Below are 19,477 nucleotides of genomic sequence, written 5' to 3'. Positions count from 1 at the left end.
AGCCCGCCTGTTTGAGTTGTCAAATACTAACAAATTAGTATAATTCTGAAAGAAATGAGAACAAAGAAAAAAAAATTTACTGATTTAGAAATAATTTAAAACTTAATCTTTAATGAAAAGGAGTATAAAACTATTAAAAAAGAATTACTAGCAAGAAACCAATTTTTTAATAGAAAAAAGGAATAACATGTATTTCTGATTATGGCGGTAAAATGAGAAAATAGAAAAATTAAGTTTTAAAATGTATGATATATACAAAAAAAAAATGAGAATTTCTTATTTTCCAGATGCTACTTAATAAAAATGAAAATACTTCTTCAAAGATACTCTTATGAGAAGCTTTTAAATTTTATTTCTGAAAGAAATTAACATCAAGTTTCATTTCAAACTAAATCAAAATTTAAAAATTAATGTTTCATATTTGATTTTCTTAATAATGGACTGCATAAATATTAAGAATATATTCAAAAATTTTAGTAGATCTTCCTTCTTATAATTGAATTTTATTGCTTAAGCAAAAATTAATAGTAAATCATTCATCTTTTTTTTTCTGCAAAAATAAAATCTTCTAATTATTCACCCAAATTTTATCTTTTATACTTGTGTTAATCTTTTGTTCAACTATTTTAATGAAGTTTTACTTTAAAAGTTATATCAAGAAACTTTTTATTCATTCTCCCATTCATATGCTTTTATACTATTTCACTTTTTTTTTGAAAAAGTAATTACACAATTAGCAAAATCTCAATGGCTTAAACATTAACTAAAACCAAACTAATAAAGGTTTCTTGAACATATAAAAATAAATACATTAATATTTTCTTTATTACAAATTGTCTCCTATTCTACCTTCATCTAAGTCTGGTGGAATGCAATGAGTGATTTAAACTTAAAAAAAAAAAAAAAAAAAATCAAATAAAATAAACAGCCTTGATTAAAAAGTACTGGTAAGCTAATAATTAAAAATTAGTCTTACACTTTTATTATTGCAATATATATTGATGCAATTACGATTATAATTCTTATTTTAAGGGTTTATTATTATTTAATAACATACATATCTTTTCACTCTTAGAAACAAATTTATCATAAAAATAATATAATGCTTAATCGGAAATATTCTCCTCAATTTCAATAAATCTAAGTTATTTAATTCAAAACCAACGTCTATATTAGTGGGTCTAAAACTAATAGTGGAATATTCGGTAGTAGAGAATAAATTTGCAAATCAACTATCTTGGTTTCAAGTATAATGTACAATTTCAATAATATTGAATTTGACTCTAAAACGAAGCTTTTACTAGACTGTAAATTAAAATTACCCCCCATTAAGAATGATAATAATCTACACTAAACACGCAACCTAAGTCTAAGTTCTAAACAATACTCAGAAAATACTTGCACAGCCACACTTTAACGGCGAATATAGCATAAAAAAAGCATTCAAATCCGAATGCCTAAACTAAATACCTAAATTATAAGGTAGTTAATATAATCAATTACAATAGTAATAGAAAATCTGTCATTTAAAATCCCTCGATTAATTACAATAAAAACGAGATTTAAAATATAAATTGTCACTTTACCGCCTAAATATCAATGTGGCACAAAGGGAAATAATTCACCAATTATTAACTACCCGCCATAATAGTGGTTTTTTCGGCATAGGCCCTGACAATTCTAGAAATCCAAAGTAATGACAATGATTATAACGTGCATTAATCAATAAAATTGACCGAATAAATGATATGTCAATTGATTATGATTGAAATAATTGTGTATAAGTCTCAAATTTTTGCTGACTTTATTAATGCGTTTTCTTCCAAGCAATTAAAAAATTTCAAATCAAAACCAAATGATCTTATATTAATCGGATGATTCGGAAATTTTTAGTACATATTTATCAAAGTCTGACTGAGCTGATTCATCAAATATCTCATTTGCTGTATAAATATCTGCAGCTAGCTGAGCCTTGTCTAATTCTTCTTTCAAGACCTTTGAATATATATTAAGAATATTTATAAGAGCTCTTCTGCAAGAACTTATGCCAAAATCTTTGCATTGCTGATCCATTTGTTTTAGTTTGAAAATTTTAGTTATTAAATCTGAATTCTCATTAACTTTGAAGGAGATTTTACGAATTGAACGTAGCACAGTCTTATATTGTTTCTCATCCTCAATATCCAAACTTTTTTCAGAGTGTTTAACAGTTTCTTCGTCAATGTACGGCCCATGAGTTATAGATAATGCAAACTTATTTGATGGATCAAGTGACAAAAGCTTAGTCTTACAGCTAGATAATGAAGAGTGAAGAATAGAAAAAGCTGTGGTTGCTTGAATTAACATCTCCTCTAATAGTTCAGAATTCCCAGTCCAAGTTTTTACAATATTTGAAATTATCATTAATGCTATATCAACAAAATCCTGAATTAAAATGCAACAACGACTTACACGTCTAAATGACTGGTAATCTTCTTCAATTAGAATAACTGATAAAGTTAATGGTTGTTTGTCAATAACTGGGCCTCTTACAGTAGACGTTTCATTTGAAAGTCGTTCAATAACTTCTTTCAATTCAGAAGTATGTGGTTTTTCAGAATGAGAAGTTTCAGTTTTCGTTGTACTGCCTTGTTGGGATCTCAAAGATTGTTTACTTTTAGAATTAATTATTTGTAAATCAGTAGTAGGAGATTTATGTGGGAGAGTCTGTCCATAAATAGATTTCTGTTCTCTCCATTGTTTCTTAGAATCATTATATCCCAAATTAGTTAAAGGTTTTTGTTTATTTTTATCGTAAGAACGATCACTATCTTTTCTATAGGAAGATTGACCAACGGAACTTAAGTAATAGTCATAAAATGGTGTACGATGAGGATTTAATGGGGAGTAATTAGAAAATCTTTGTCCGTATATGTTATATTGACTACTTTGAGCAGTGGGGCTTTTTCCAATAGATTCTAAATAATATTTATAGAAAGTGGACTGTACAGAAGGATTTAGAGACGAAGTTGAATAAGAACTACTGGGTTGTGTTAGTAAAATCTGATTCCCAGGCGATAATGAACTTCTAGAATGAACTGTTCGGCTGTGCGATAAAGCTCCTCCATTATTAACACTTTGGGAATTATAACTATAGTTAGCACGATTAGAACCTAGCCCTCCGGGAGATACAATTCCCTTTGGACCCACCTTCTTATTACTAGAATAATGATTTCTATCTGAGTAAGCTTGATAATTATTTTCGTTTCCTAAAGGATTCGATTTCAATGAAGAACCAAAGGAAAACTGGAGTAAGAATAAGAATAAAAGAGAAATGTAGGAATATAATACTGTCATTCTAGAACTAGCTCTCAAAATAATAATTAACAATAAAGTTTACTAATTAATATTTTTTGAATTAGTTCTTTAAGAATTGTATAATTTATATTTATACAATCAAGGATTAATAAGAAAATTCATAGCAAAGGCGGGAAAATTTTTGGATATTGTTTAGTAAAAAATGATTTTTTTTTTCAAAGTTAGTCATAAATCTTTTTTATTTTGTATGTTTTGATTGTTTTGTTATTTTAAAACGACTAATTTAAGAAAAGTGATCAATAGGATTGGTCTTCAGGATTACGTTTTTTTTACCATATTTTACATTAGCAAAGCTCTATTTTTTTTTAAATAATTTGTCGAATAAATGCAGTCTAAATAGTTATAGGATAAATAATTCTATATAAGGATGAGTGATAGTTAATATAGGAGGGAATTTGGGAGGGGGAGAGAGGATACTATATAAAAGGAAGGATATAACGAAAAAACAAGCAGTAAGCATTGTATTTGTTTAGAAAAATATAAATAAATGTATTGGAAAGATTAAAAGTTAATAATATATATGGCTAAAAATTATTTTATAAAAAAAAGTAAAGAGTAAAGAAAATCAGGCTAAACCTTAAAAGTAGCAAGTATTTCTTCGGAAATATGGATGTTCTTTGCCTTTGAAAGCAACATTCTAGCACATGTGACGTCATTTATCCCAACTGAAATACGAAGGGATTTAAAGAATTGGATAATATTTTCCATTGATTGTCCAATCAAAGAGGACTCAAGGGTCTTAAGAAGCGCTATAGCTATGGAAATTAATGATTGAAGGCCATTTGCTAGCAAGTAATCCCATATAATGACAACAGTTTTGAGCGGAAGAGTTGAAACAAATAGAGTAAGGAACCAAGGATGAAGATAAACAGGATCAAAGATTCCTTCATCTTGAAAATGTTTCCAAAGCTTGGGAATATTTGTCTGAAACATTGTGTCAAATGCTTGAATATACTTGGTTAATAGTGGGAATTGATCTTTATAAAATCCAGAAAGTCCATATGTTTCTAGTATTAGTATTAATGAATAGAAACTTCTTTCTTGATCAAAGTTACTGGTTATTAATAATAAAGCTGCAATAAAATTCATTCCCTGGCAATACCCAACATCAGGAATATGGTTTGCAGTAGCATTTAATACTCTAAAAAGGCATTCCTGAGATGCTTGGTCTCTAAAAATATTGAGTTCTGGAAAAGTTCGTGGAACATCAATACTTATCAGAGGGGAATATTTGTTTAGAAATTTGGCAGCATAATCGTAATAATTACAATATATAAAATTAATGGTTGGAGACTGAAAATTCGGAGAATTCTGGTCATTGATATTAAATATTTCCAAAAAAAAATTCGAGTTTCTTAAGCTTTGAGAAACCTTTTCATTAATTTTATCCTCATCATCTAGAGAAGAAATCTGTAATAAAGAGTTCCAAATTTTCCATCTAAAGTCTTGTGGTACTCCTCTAGCTAACCTTCTTCTTAGAGTCTTTGGGTGTTCTTTGACAAAGTAATCCAATCCCTTATTAATCATGCGATTCCATTTCTTATATGAATGCTCATACAATAACTGAGGTGAATCCTGGAGCAGCTCCTTGCATTCTCTAATAGCTTGTTCGAGCTCATTTTCTTCTGTTTGGCACCTACTACTGCTTGTGGATACAAAAGAACTCATATGTAGGTGTAACAATCCTAATTAACTTCTCTTCCAACATGCACACACTCAATTATTTTAATCTAGCATAAATTGACCTTTTCTTTGCAATTAAAACAGCATCTCCCTTGTTTTTTCTTATTTTTGAAAAAATTTATTATTAATTACAAATCACAAAATTCACTTCCAACGTGTAATTTGCCTTATTAGATGATGCCTTGCTAAATTGTCAGTCTGCCCCCCAACAACCAACCAACCATTTTTATTGCGTGTGCGCCCCTCATTTGAAAGCTTCTAGGAAATGGGGGGCAAAAAGAAGCAGTATTATTACAAATTTCAATACCGGTATTAACAAAATGTCGTTGGCGCCCAAATGAACACATGCACATGTGGGTAAGCAAAAATTAGCAGAATTAATTAATAATATAACGAAAGACAAATAATTACAATTTTTGTCTGAAAAAGAATAACTTTGATAAATTGTAGAAATTTTAGAAATTTTTACGAATCCAATTGGAAAACTAACATTCTAGAGGGAAGAAAATTGGAGAGTTGGTTTTCTCTCTTTAGAGAAAGAAAAAAACCCACTTGAGAAGATAAATTGAAGTTAAAATTATATGAAGAATTCAAAACCCCGTCAGAATACTATTGAGGAGAACGGAGTAAATGTGAAGGTAATTGTTCGATGCAGACCTTTGACAGAACAGGAAAAGAAAGACCCTAGTAACAGTAATGTTTTGCAAGTTAAGCCAGATTCCAAAGAAATTGTTGTCTCTCACCAATCTTTGAGTCGTAAATTTGACTCATACTCTACCAAGCTGTTTACTTTTGATGGAGTTTGTGGGTCATTCACTTCACAAAGAGAGCTTTTTAAACAATATGTGGTTCCTATTGTGGATGAAGTACTATTAGGTTTTAATTGTACAATCTTTGCATATGGACAGACAGGAACTGGGAAGACTTATACAATGGAGGGTGATATGAAGGAGTATCTGGAATCAAGTAATTTGGAACTGACTGAGCATGCAGGAATTATTCCAAGAGCTGTGCAACTTATTTTTGAGAGGTTGGAAAGTCAATACACGGAATATGGGGTTCGAGTTTCGTATTTGGAGATATATAATGAGGAGTTATCAGATTTATTGAGTGATGAAAAGCTTAATTTAAGAATCTATGATGATATTGCTGGTAAGAGAGGTCTAAATGTGGATCGACTTGAGGAGATTCCTGTAAATAAAGCACAAGACATACTTAATATACTTTCCACTGCAGTGAGAAAAAGACGAACAGCTGAGACTTTATTAAATAAATCATCTTCTAGAAGTCATTGTATTTTCACAATTACAATCCACACCAAAGAAACAAACATAGATGGAGAAGATGTTTTAAAGGTGGGAAAGTTGAACCTGGTAGACTTAGCAGGGTCCGAGAATATTCAAAGAAGCGGAGCAAATGCAGTAAAAGATCGGGCTAAGGAAGCAGGAATGATTAATCAAAGCTTGTTAACATTAGGTCGTGTAATTAACGCCTTAGTAGAACACTCAAGTTATGTTCCTTATAGAGATTCAAAGCTAACACGTCTTTTACAGGATAGTTTGGGAGGCCGTACAAAGACTTGCATTATTGCAACTATCACGGCTTCCTCTATTTATCTCGAAGAAACTCTTAATACTTTAGACTATGCTCACAGAGCTAAGAATATTAAGAATATGCCAGTAGTCAATCAAAAGATGACAAAGAAAGTCATGATCAGAGAAATGAATTGTGAAATTGAAAAACTTAAACAAGAACTACAATGCAATAGAGAAAAGAATGGAGTTTATTTACCTCTTTCTCAGTTTAACGAGATGGAAAGCAAACTTCAATCCCAGGCTAATGAAATTGTTGAAATGGAATCTGAACTCCAAAATCAACATGCTCTTTATAAAGAAATGGAATCTACTGTTAATAGCCTTACTGATCAACTAAATGAGAAATCTTTACGTGTTAGAGCTGGAGACTTTGCTAATATTCATGTTTCAAAACATGCCAAGCTTTATCATGAAAAGTATAAAGACTTATTTATGCAAATGAATCAATCTTTAGAGAACATTGGAAAATTACATAGAAAAATTATTGGATCTGAGCTTTTCCAATCTTCTCAGAATACTCAACTATTTAAGCTCCAACAACAACTTATTAGTGATATTCAGTTAACTGAGAAAAAGACTAGGGAATGCCTTGAAATTCTATATAATGATCTCAATCAGGATTTACTTGTTCACTGGAAAAATAAAAGCCAACTTTCACATGTTGAAATCATTGGAATGATTGACACTGGAAAAAAGCTTTGTAATAACGTTATCTCTATGCTCTCTGATTCTCTAGAACAATCTTTAACAGAAGAACTTTATGCTGGTATGAATAATGCAAAGGAAAATTTAAAAAAATGTCTTAAAACTCAAGATGAAATAACTACTAGAATTAAAGATGAAATTAGAAAGGGACTTGTAGATTGCTCAACTGATACAGAAAAGATATCAATGGATATTACTAATCAATTAGAAAGGCTTAAGCTCTCAAATGAACGTTGTCAGAGTCTTGTTCAAGATTACAAAGATCATTCAAAAGGATGTGAAACACAATTAGATACAGTATTCTCTCAGCAGCTTGTAGGTTCTGTTGAACATCTTGCAAAGTCACACCAAATTGAGATTGATCAACGTCTTTCTGAACAATTATCAAGTTTGGATGAGAAATCCAAGGGAATGAAAAATCAATTCTGTAAATTAGTTGATAACTTTGTTGAAGAAACTTCCAAAGCCTTGATTGATGAAAAGGAGAGGCTTTTCAAACAAGTGGATGATTTGAGAGAAAAGATCATTAATGAATTAGAAAATGGGTATTTAGCAAATAAGAATTTGCTTCGTGAAACTAATGGCCGAATTGAACAATTAGAATTGGCTCAATTAGAGCTTGTTAAAGATCAGACAGACTGTCTTGAAAAGAGAAAGAATGAGCTTGGAGAACTTGTTCATTCAATTTCTCACCTTGGAGAGAAAAAGTTGATTGAAGGATTTTCTGACTTTTCCAAGATTAGGAATGAACAATTTGATCAAATTAATTCCAAGTTTACAGAAATATCCGAATTAAGCGCTAGCTCAATTCAAAGTTGTGTTAATAATGTTTCATCTGTAGTGAATCTACAGAACAGCTCTTATAGTGAATTATCATCATGTATTGATGATTATTTTGGTTATAACTTGACATCCTTCCAAAGTAATATTCAGGTGAAGATTAATGATATGATTCAACTTTTGGGTGAAGTTACTGCTTTCTCAAACTTCTCTCATGAAAAATCTGGAAATAATGAGAAGAAGGATTCTTCCAGTCCGGTAAAAGACTTACCCAAGATTCTAGATAAAGTCCTTCAAGGATTAATAGAGATTGAGAATGTTGTTGCAAAGACCAGCCCAGCCTCAGGACAAACTCCAAGTAGGAGACAAAGCTACAGTATTCCTATTTTAAGAGAAAGATGTTTATCTCCAATGAAATATGTTGATTACTATATTGAAACTTTACCGAGACCCAATATTGATTTTAACCAAACCCATAAAATGTTGGATCCATTTAATGATGAGAACAAAAAAGGCGATGAAATGTTAAATTCTCAATTAAATCTTCGAGGGGAGGAATTACCAAATTTATCTTGTTTCAACTGGGGAAATGTAAAGTGCGATGAAATGAGATCATTAAACATTTCTCAGTTTATCCAAGAAACAACTGTTGGCTCTTCTGATTTGTTTTTAAGGGAAGAAGTACAACAGCCAAATGGAATTGATAGATCAGAAAAGAGAAAAGAACGAGAGAATATTATTAATGATGAAAATTTGAATATTTATTCAGAAAATACTTTAAATCTTAGTAAAAATCCTTCAATAATTTCCTCAAAATCAGAGCAAAAGCAAGGCTCACTAGATTCTTTAAAATCATCAAACTTTTATCAAAGCTCTCCAATTGATGAAAACCATATTTCATCTAATGAAAATACAGCAGCACAAGAGAATTTTCTGGAAGCTATTAGCAGTCCAATAGGATCTAGTAACCAAATAGGTGTGACAATTTCTTCATCTTCTACAGGAATTCCAAGACCTGGAAGACCAAAGAGAACTGTTACTGCAAAGAAAAGATGAGCTAATGTTATGAAAATAATTAAAAGAAATCTCATATTACTGATCATATGATTCTTTTCCGAGTTTATACCAATTGAATTAATGTTGAAAGAAAAGAGGGGTTAATGGATGGCTAATAACTAGCTTTTCGGTACCCGAGAACTATATATTTAAAAGTAATCACATAATTAAGTTCTTTTTTTTTTTCTATATATTGTATATATTATAAAGATACAAGAGAAAATGTGATAGAAATAAACCATTGCAGATTAAACATATATTACTTCATCAGAGTTTCTTTTTTTTTTTATTTGTTCTGTCTAAATGTTGTAAAACAAAGTGTATTTCTTTGATAAACTTAAAAAAAAAAAATCGTGAAATTATACTCCTTTGATAGTTTGAGATATAAACAAAAGATATGATAAATATCTTAATAAGGTCTTCTTTCATTGTATGCATCCATAGTTTTAACTTTGTTGAACTTTTCTAATTCATTTTCAAGAGCATCCCTTCCACCAAGGAGTAATCCCATGGGTATTCTATGGCCAGGGGTGACACCCTTGAGCTTAACAATAAGTTCATTTTGCTCTCTAAGAGTTGAAAATACTCTCATAATACGAGCAACACTTTGAACTTTCTTTCTGAGAGTATCAGCTCTTTCCTTTGAAATAACACTAGAAGCTGGTTGTGCAGATCTAATAATTGAAGAACCAAGACTAGCAACCTCTTCTGGTAACTTTCCATCTTCATTAATGCAAAATGCATCCATTAATCTACGTACATCATCAGGTAAATCTTCTTCTTCAAGTTCCATAGGTTCAGAAGAAGAAGTTGCAACAGGTTGTATAATAGAATATAACATTTCAGTAACTTTTTCCGATACAAAAGGAAGAGACCATGAAAATATGTCCAAAAAGTTTGGTAAATAATATGGATGAGCAGAGAAATTGAATTGTTGTATATTTAAAGTGTTATTTTCAAACTTGAGAATAGCACCTTTATTATTATATACATCACAATAATTCGGAGCACTGAAAATTGTGATTACAGATGGAAATCTTGTTTTTACATTTGGACTGTGCATCTTAAAACCTTCTAATTGTGCCTCATGAGCTCTTACAATAGAAAGTAATCCATTTTGATCAAGAAACTTGTTACTTGCTTGAGTAGCAAAAAAATATGAGCATCCTCTGACATCATTGGTCACGAAATGTTCTTCAGAAGTTTCAGTTTCATCTTTTTCATCAATAGGATCAGCCCATAAAATATCACAGTAAAGTCCGGATCTTGGTGGTTCTTGGAATCTATTAATTGTTAGAATTTGGTCAACTGAACGTAATTCAGGAGAAAGTCCACCATGTACGCAAAAGAACTTTCCATTAATAATTGCAGCAATTGGAAGAGTATCAAAGGATTCCATAAAATATCCATGTACAGTTGAATCATACTTGTATTCACATTCATCACGAAAATTGAAAAAAGTTGTCATTTGTCTACATTCGTGATTTCCTCTAAGTAAATAGACAGTATCTGGATAATTTAGCTTTAATGAATATAGTAGCAATAAGACCTCAATAGAGAAAGATCCTCTGTCAACATAATCTCCTAAGAATAGATATTGTGTAGTTTCAGGATCACCACCAACGTCTAGTAATTTAACTAGATCGTAATATTGTCCATGAATATCACCAACAACAGTAATTGGATCTCTTAATCTTAAGAGGTTTGATTCGTTTGCAGTAATTTCAGAAGTTCTTCTAACAATTTCCAATAGATGATCTTTTCTTACGCGTCCCTCTCTTAATAAGTGTGATTTAAGAATTCTCCAATCAGGATTACCTTCAATTCCATTTGGAAAAAGCAATTCTTCAGTAATTGGAAGTGGAGGAGGAGGGTCAGACTCCTTTACAACTCTGTCATTAAGTGGATCTTTTAATGGCTGCATGAAAGTAAGTTATAAGTAGAATTCCCAAAGATATTAAAATACTTGGGAAATTTGCAATTTATGTGATAAATGTGTGTAAATATAACAATGTTCATATATTATAATCTTTTATTAAGATATATTATATATGAGCAAATATAAATGAGAACTTATTCATTCAGATCTCTAATTATCTTATGTTTTGTGTGTTTTAGATCTTCTTAATAATTATAGCTTAATTCCACCCTAGAAAAAAAAACTTCGTAATTCCAATTTTTCCTTTAGATTAATTTAATGTTTATCTTTTATTATTTCTTCAGCCAACAAATTTGTTGGCAAAAATGAAAAAATATTTTTAATTATGATCAACCATAAGAATTATCTTGAAATTATGCCCGCCAAATTCTGCGACAGAAAAACTTGCAATAATTCCAGAATCTGAAAATATAAATTTGCGTGTAAAAGTATGAATAAACTATTAGAAAGTTAAAAATTATTATTATTATTATTGCCTTCTGTATTAATTGGTATTTATTTATATCTTCCTGAGATTATTGCTTGGATCAGTTTATAGCCAATACAAATAAATTAAATATTAATACAAAATTAGATTTTGAAGTAAAGTTTATTTTTTTATTTGAGACCCGATAACAATAATAATAATAATATAAACTCCATTTATATTTTGGTATGTCGCTTTTTTATATTAATGAAAATAATAGAACTATATTTTTTGTCTCTGGGTGACCTATATTCTGAAGTTTACTTGTTTTTTTTTCTTTTTGAATACCAAATTGTTCACAAATCGTGCTCTTAAAGTTTTGAATAATTCAAATCCCAAATTTTATTCCTTTCTTAATTTTGACTTATTTCCAAAAATTGTATATGCTTTATACTTCTTGCACAAATAGCATTACAAGTAAAACAAATGTAATGTGGGGGGTGGAATAGGAAATATTATGAAGGAATGCATTGGCGCCTAATTTTTCTGAACATAAATGACTTAAAAATTGCAATTTTTCATTAAATAATAGCTTATTGAATAAATGAAAATTTGAATTAAGTTTGTCATTTCATTGATTCTTGTTTATTTTAATATATATTTACATGCATATATATATATTGCATATTCCTTCTTGAGATTGAAGGTAAAACTATTGAATTTCAAATTCTAAAATTTTTAATTATTTTAATTGTTTGTAAAAATTTAGCATTAGTTCCTCACAACTAATTTAATTGTGCATGCACATATTCATGTTTATGTGGTTAAAATTCACACTGGCAATACCGGTACGGCGAATCTGCAAAACACGTATTTACAAATTTGCATGCTTTTACCGCCACACGTGTCAACAAAAAATCTAAGCATGCATATTTGAATGAGATTTTTGCACAAATTTCTAGTATTGACAGTCATATCAGTGCTATTGGAGATTCATTTGGATCAAAATTTTAGAGAATTTTCCCCCAAAGGAAATATTATTAGCAATGGAGGGAAAAATAAGAGATTTGTTTGTTCTTGATAAATAGAATAACAAAACCAAAAATTTTTTACCCATTACATTATTTAAGTTAAAATACATTTTCTCCCACTTGTGAAACTAACAAAAAAAGGCACGGAAATGAAATAAAACAAAAAACTGTTATAAACATTGTAATAAGAATTATTAATATTACTTCTATGCTTGGATATTAATGAAATAAATGTTGAAAATAATAAATATCTTAACAATGGGACATATGGCGAGTTATAAAGATAACAGCTGCCAATAATCCACAAAGTAAATATATATTTCCTTCATTCAATCACCTCCCTACTGCTTAGTCATCAAGTGGAATATTAATATTAGCAGCTTCTGGGAAGATTCTAGAAAGAGATCCACGGCAACTAATGTATTTGCAGTTAACTCCATCAGGAACAATTCTGCCCTCAGCTTGATATTTGAGGTATTCCTCCTTGGTGAACTTAGTGAAACCCCACTTGTCTGAGACAACGACCTTTTGTCTTCCTGGGAACTTATATTTGGCTCTTCTCAAGGCCATTACTGCAGTCTGGGTCTTATCTTCCTTGCATCTAATGGACATCAAGACCTGACCAATATTCACACGAGCAGCAGTACCTGTTGGTTTACCATAAGCACCTCTCATACCAGTCTGGAGCCTATCGGCACCAGCACATGAAAGCATTTTATTAATTCTGAGTACGTGGAATGGATGTACTCTAATTCTTAAGTGGAAGTTATCCTTACCACAAAACTTGATCATGTACTTGTTAGCAGAAATACGAGCAGCTTCCAAAGCTTCACTGGAAATTTGTTCGTATTCATCAGAAATCAAGTGAATTACTGCTGGGAAAGCATCACATTCTGCCTTCTTTCTACCAACATCGTAAATACGAATCTTTGGGTCTGGTACACCACGGCAGAAACGTGACTTTGGGTATGGTTTTCCCCTGCAATATCTATAACATCTTGCTGGACGACGTGCCATTGTTTCTCTTCCAAATAATATCAATTAAAAGAAATAATAATTAATACTTTGGATGATCTATTGCTATTTTTTCCCTTAAATTTTACGTTTCGTAATTTAGTCGAAAATCGACACGTATAATTTATTTTCTATATATTTCCTATTTCAAATGTTATTTAGTACTTATTCCTTACCCTATATAAATATCAACTTATTTTTTATTTATATTTATATTTATTTGTGTATTCTTTAATTATTTGTTCTCTATACACTTCTTTTAATCACTATATATATACCCTAATTAATTTCTATTATTTCCTTTATTTATTATTTATGTTGTCTCGTCTTTTTATTTTTTATTCACCTTTTTTTTATTATTTAACAACCAACCTTTCTCTCATTCAATATTAATTAATCTTAATCATCTATAATTGAGACATTTTTATATACTCGTCTTTAGGCGGGCCATTTTGGGCGGGCACATGCAATTTTTTATTCCTTTTTATTCTAGTATGTGGAATACCCTCGAATAAAAATTGTGAAGAAAAAGGTCATTCTTAAAAAAAAAAAAAATTACATAAAAACGTGAGAAAATATAATCAAAATCTAATTAATGCATCTCTTCTAAACTTATAATACGTCTATCTTTGTTTTTTTCTTTTTTGAGTTTCCTTAATTAAATTCAATAAATCTAATTTATAAGCGTCAATCAGAGGTTTACTATTTAGGTAGAATCAGGATGTCAACTAGTGCAGTAAGTTTAACATATTGAAGAAATTCCTGAATCATATAACTTATGTGTGTGACTATTCTTTCTGATAGAGAAGGAGAATTGTTAATGATATTAATAAGCTTAGAAAAGAGGTATACCAGGGTATCCGTGTAATGCCATTTTCACAAAATATGATGTATTGTCAGGCAATCATTAATGGTCCAAAAGATACTTTCTGGGAAAGTGGTAAGTCTAATATTATCAAGAAATTTAACTTATACACTTCAACCCCAATAGGCACCTTTAACTTAATTATGCAATTCTCTGAAGAATATCCAACAAAACCTCCAGATGTAAGATTCTTAAGTAAAATGTTTCATCCCAATATATATCCAGACGGGAGGATATGTTTAGATATACTTCAGAATCAATGGAGTGCTTTGATTGATATTGCTTCTGTATTAACTTCAATACAATCCTTATTGAGTGATCCAAATCCTAATTCTCCTGCAAACACTATAGCTTCTGAAATGTATGTTAAGGAAAGAAATAAGTATAATAGTAAAGTACTAGAATGTGTTGAAGAAAGTTGGTCAACTCCCTCTTATTCTATACCTAAATAATACAATAATTACTTATAATATACTAAGTTTATCCCATTGATTATAAGCATTTGAAAGAAGCCAGGATTCAACACTTCTATACATTGACTCTGGAATTAGAATATAATTCGAACATTGTTCTTTAGAATGTCCTGGACGATTCTTAATTATTATATTATGGAAAGCATTAGGTTCGCATGCATTATATCTATTCATATTATAACGTAAGGATTTGTATATACATGACCATAGACTAGTAATCATTATGGGTTTTACAGAGGAAACGTTACCAGATAAAGTTAACTTCATTCCCAGACCTTTTCCTCCAATAGATTTACCCATTCCAAAATTACATGAATTATTAGAGCTTGAGTCTTTAGATATAAGGCTAACAGTTTTTGAATTCTCCATTTTTTGAACTTGTATACTATTACTATTTCCAATCAGATCATCAATAATTTGACGATCACTTTGTCCCCTTTGATTATGTTGTATCTCTTCCCTTTTTTTTCCTTTTTCTTCTTCTTCTTCTTCTTCTTCTTCAAGATCTTTACCATTCAGCTTATCATTACTTATACTTTCCTCATTAAGGATGAACTTCAGTATATCCCTAACATAGAAAGATGCTAACTTATGGATTGTCTTTACTGCTTGACTTGAGAAAACTGATTTTTCTAAATCTGGCTGAGTACCAAACTTAACTATTTTCCCTAATTTAGAAGTAACAGATTGTTGATTTGAATTCATAAATTCTAAGTTAAGTGAACTATCACAAGAAAGGAGGTATCGACCATAATTATTAAGTTTTTCCGTATAAATATTAAGAGTTTCTGGAGATATTGATTCTTCTTCCAATACCATAGATTTGTTTTGTATAGTTTTATTTGAGATTATTTTAGAAATATAAGAAGAAGGTCCAGTCATATCAATACCTATAAAGCTTGCAACAGATTTAGATCTTGCATGTTTCAACATCTGTAATAATATATCCTCTTTTGCATGCATATTATAATGTCCTCCATGTCTACTAATAGACTTTTTTGAGTGAGCATGAGAAATCATAGAGTTCAATAATGTACCATCATATATTTGACTATTAGAGCCTATTCCAGATGTGTATTGAGATTGTGATGCCAATAAATAGTCAGATCTTCCTGCAGAAACTTGGCTATTAGTAGTAATTGGATGAGAAATTTGACCTCTTAAATCTGAGATACCTTGATGAATAGCAATTCCAGTGTAATTTGTATTTGAAGAAGAGGTACTTAGTTGGAAGTAATCTCTGAGCATATTTTCAAGAATTTCAACAAGTTGACTACTCCTCAAAATAGCTATTAAACGAACATGAAAGTCTCTAAAATTGATACTCTTGCTAATTAATGATGAAACAAGGAAAAATACCGAGTTGAGCTGTTCTTTTGGAACCAATCTAATAATAGAATTTCTTAATTCATCTGAAATATTGTTTGGAACGTTGACTTGAAAGCTACAAACTCCCAAATCTATGTTACTTGTCTTGTATCCAATTGTTGATATATATTGTGACATTGTCTTAGAATCTGTCTCTGTCAATCCACCTAAATTAGATGAAGAACCCTGTGAGTAAGATTGAGAATAGTTTGGATGCAATATTGAGTTTACTGGATTCATTTGTTGCTGATGAGTGTATTTATTACTCTGTTGAGAGTAAGGCTTCGACCTATACTGACTGCCTCCTACTCCTGATGTTCCCACCCCGGTATCATCTATTTTTGTATAAATAGAATTAGGTCCAACATTAATTCCATGGTTTGGATTTTTCAAATTGTCTCCAATTTGTCTCTGATTAATATTAGAAGATGAAAAGCTTTGGAAGTTTTTTTGTGCGTGAGATCCTTGAGCTGATACTAAATTTGGATGAATGCTTGAACTGGAGAAGTTTTGAGATGATACTTGATGTCCTGGGTTTCCTTGGGAGTAGGGATGTGGTAATGGTTGAGTTCTCGGGTGAGAAGGAGGCTGCATGTTGTTATTTGGCTGAGTATGGCTAAAATAAGTCTGGGACTGTGGACCTGGCAAACTCTGAGACTGAAGATGAGAGCGAGATTGAGGCTGGGATTGAGATAGGATTTGGGTTTGAGAATGAACCTGAGTTTGAGTTTGAGTCTGATTTGGGGCTTTAACATGGGATTGGGAATGAGACTGAGAATGGATTTGGGCCTGAGTCTTAGTTTGGGTCTGGTTCTGAGTCTGAGACTGAGAAAAGGTCTGCATACGCTGCTGCTGCTGTTGTTGAGAGTGAAAGTATTGTTGATGATTAAGGTGTTGAACCTGTTGCTGCTGTTGTTGTTGATATTGGTGCTGATGAACCATAGCTACAGGCTGAGATTGTGTTCTAGTATGTGATATGGATCTCGATTTTGATACTGTTCTAGGTTGTGATTGTGAACTCATATAGGAATTCTGGATAGAAATATCGTGGATATCGACATTTTGAGTATTAGCAGAGGAATCAATGTTATTATGTACACCCTGACTACCAATACTACTACTGCTATTTCCACTCCTATAACTCATTTCTGCAACACCATAAGAAGCAATATTAGAGTCATGCATGGCTCCAATATTGGCGCCTTGATTCCCATTTTGCATAGAATCACCATACTGCATACCAATTTGCTGAGTGTGAGCCATCCCCTTAGATTGAGCAACTCCCATTCTTGATCCTCCAAAGCTCTTTGTTCCCATTTGTCCAGGAGCGTTTCTATTAATATCATAGAGATTTTGTCCATAGGTTGTCTGGTTTACATTCTGACTAATGGAATGATTGGTATTTAAATTAGTATTAGCAGCTCTTAATTGAACTGGAATATAGTCAGAACCATCATTCCCCATAAAATTTCCCCTTAAATTTGTAAGATTAGTTGCTTCTTGGATTCCAAGAGCATGGGTTGACGTGCCATTCACATATTGTGGTTGTATAGAGTTATTTGGTATATTGTAATTCAAATGATCTTCTGTTACATTATGGTTTCTCCCCCTAAATCCTCCATTCATTTTATATCTAGAACAAATAATTACTATTTGTTCTTAGATAACTTAATTTTTTACTTTCAAACCCCAATATTCTTTGAATATTCAAGAAATTTAATTAGAAAAATTAAATAAGTTGGCGCCTAATCTCCGGTATATGTTAATATTTGCACAAATTTTAAAAAAAAATATTAATTGCATGCATGCAGAATTTAATTATAAGTAAGAAAAGGGGAAAATGGAAAATTGGATTATATTGATTTTGAAAAAGGGATAAGTAGGTTTTAGATTTATGAAGAAAAAAATGCTAAAATATTCCAAGTTAGTTTATCTCGTTAGTTTTGCATTCTACCTTGTTCAAAACACTTTGAATATCAATATTTTCATCGGTTCCACATAAGCTTGTAATCCAAGCCTCAGCACTAACCTGGTCTAACTTAGCCTTCCAGACCATAAGTAGACTTCTAACAATTTTTCTAGAAACCATACCTTTATTTTGTGCCCACTCTGAGTAGAATTCTTGTAAACATTTAGCAGCTTCATCCTGATTTTCACAACAATCTGTGGCTTCTTTTGCAGCTGCTTCAGTTAATTCATTTCCATAGGTTGCTTTTAAAGCCATAAGAAGATCAATAGTAGGAAGGAATGCTTCATTATCAGCTAAATCTCTTATGGTAGTCGAAACTTGTGTCACAAGTACTTTAGTTGTTGGCATTTTTGTAGGCGTTGATTTCTTGTTTCCAATATTTACCATAGGCTTATCAGAAGCTTCGACATCCATAATTTTTCTGAGTAAATCTTCATAGTACACATCTCCTCCAATGGACAACTTATCAAGAATAGCTTCAGCTTCTTCTCTGGTAAGAATATCACCGCCAATACTTGTTAACCAAATGAATTGCTGTCTTGAAATCTTGCCATTTCCTCTCAAATCGTACTTTCTGAAGTATGAAACCATATAATCAATATGGTCTTCTGGATGTGTAATTGACATAATCCACCTTTCAAAATCTTCATAAGTTACTTTTCCACCAGTTTCTTCGTTAAGTTGTTCAAGATCTGATTTAGAAGGTGCTAGACCCATTCTATGTGCTAAATGGCATGTCTGATCTAATGAACATTCTCCTCCAGATGAAGCATTATCAAACATTTCTCTAATAATATCAGCTTCACCTTCTTCTAATTCATCTTCAATAGAGACTGCTTCAGCACTTGATGAATCTTGGATATTTGAAGGCTTCTTATCTAAAGTAACAACATCTGATTCATCATAATCACTTTCTTCACTTTCAGAATAATATCCTACAAATACACCATATTCTATTCTTCCTGTAGTTTTGTAGTCATCAATTACAACCTTGCACCCAGAAGTACAAGAAACACATCCTGTTCCATTTAATAATGAAATCATTTCTACTTTTCTTACTTTAAATCTCCTTTTTTAGAAAAAAATGAATAAATTTAAATAACCCAATTACAACAGTTTTGCCAATACTTTTTTTTCTTTGATCAATGTCCCCTAAATTAACTCACACTTACACTTTAATAATTCTCAGAAATAAAAGGTTCAGTATCTCAATATTTAACAATTACAGTCACAAAT

At 31.0% G+C, this 19,477-nt stretch overlaps 8 protein-coding genes across 8 annotated transcripts; 2 read left to right on the top strand and 6 right to left on the bottom strand.

Annotated features, from left to right (window-relative positions):
* Positions 1–1,866: 1,866 nt before the first annotated feature.
* Positions 1,867–3,336, bottom strand: cgd6_4230 (hypothetical protein containing a signal peptide; the record flags this gene model as incomplete). The annotated part of the gene is made up of 1 exon (XM_627755.1): positions 1,867–3,336. The coding sequence occupies one exon, from the start codon at positions 3,334–3,336 to the stop codon at positions 1,867–1,869; it is 1,470 nt and encodes a 489-aa protein (XP_627755.1).
* A 591-nt stretch (positions 3,337–3,927) lies between these two features.
* Positions 3,928–5,046, bottom strand: cgd6_4220 (TBC domain-containing protein; the record flags this gene model as incomplete). Its single annotated transcript, XM_627754.1, has 1 exon — positions 3,928–5,046. A coding segment is annotated over one exon (1,119 nt), but the record flags the coding sequence as incomplete, so codon positions are not given.
* Positions 5,047–5,621: 575 nt separating this feature from the next.
* Positions 5,622–9,176, top strand: cgd6_4210 (kinesin-like boursin, putative; the record flags this gene model as incomplete). The annotated part of the gene is made up of 1 exon (XM_001388310.1): positions 5,622–9,176. One exon carries the CDS (start codon positions 5,622–5,624, stop codon positions 9,174–9,176), a length of 3,555 nt encoding a protein of 1,184 aa, XP_001388347.1.
* Positions 9,177–9,585: 409 nt separating this feature from the next.
* cgd6_4200 (protein phosphatase 2B catalytic subunit, calcineurin like phosphatse superfamily) lies at positions 9,586–11,100 on the bottom strand (the record flags this gene model as incomplete). Its single annotated transcript, XM_627753.1, has 1 exon — positions 9,586–11,100. One exon carries the CDS (start codon positions 11,098–11,100, stop codon positions 9,586–9,588), a length of 1,515 nt encoding a protein of 504 aa, XP_627753.1.
* A 1,800-nt stretch (positions 11,101–12,900) lies between these two features.
* On the bottom strand, positions 12,901–13,569 carry cgd6_4190 (60S ribosomal protein L10, alpha/beta hammerhead; the record flags this gene model as incomplete). Its single annotated transcript, XM_627752.1, has 1 exon — positions 12,901–13,569. The coding sequence occupies one exon, from the start codon at positions 13,567–13,569 to the stop codon at positions 12,901–12,903; it is 669 nt and encodes a 222-aa protein (XP_627752.1).
* Positions 13,570–14,370: 801 nt separating this feature from the next.
* On the top strand, positions 14,371–14,883 carry cgd6_4180 (ubiquitin-conjugating enzyme; the record flags this gene model as incomplete). The annotated part of the gene is made up of 1 exon (XM_627751.1): positions 14,371–14,883. A coding segment is annotated over one exon (513 nt), but the record flags the coding sequence as incomplete, so codon positions are not given.
* A 12-nt stretch (positions 14,884–14,895) lies between these two features.
* cgd6_4170 (hypothetical protein) lies at positions 14,896–17,898 on the bottom strand (the record flags this gene model as incomplete). Its single annotated transcript, XM_627750.1, has 1 exon — positions 14,896–17,898. The coding sequence occupies one exon, from the start codon at positions 17,896–17,898 to the stop codon at positions 14,896–14,898; it is 3,003 nt and encodes a 1,000-aa protein (XP_627750.1).
* Positions 17,899–18,196: 298 nt separating this feature from the next.
* Positions 18,197–19,285, bottom strand: cgd6_4160 (EF-hands domain containing protein; the record flags this gene model as incomplete). The annotated part of the gene is made up of 1 exon (XM_627749.1): positions 18,197–19,285. The coding sequence occupies one exon, from the start codon at positions 19,283–19,285 to the stop codon at positions 18,197–18,199; it is 1,089 nt and encodes a 362-aa protein (XP_627749.1).
* Between the last annotated feature and the right edge of the window lie 192 nt (positions 19,286–19,477).

This window comes from Cryptosporidium parvum, chromosome 6 (genome assembly GCF_000165345.1).
Source record: "Cryptosporidium parvum Iowa II chromosome 6, whole genome shotgun sequence".
Lineage (NCBI taxonomy): Eukaryota > Apicomplexa > Conoidasida > Eucoccidiorida > Cryptosporidiidae > Cryptosporidium > Cryptosporidium parvum.
The sequence above is the reverse complement of the archived record's forward strand: the minus strand, read 5'-3'. Positions and strand labels throughout refer to the sequence as shown.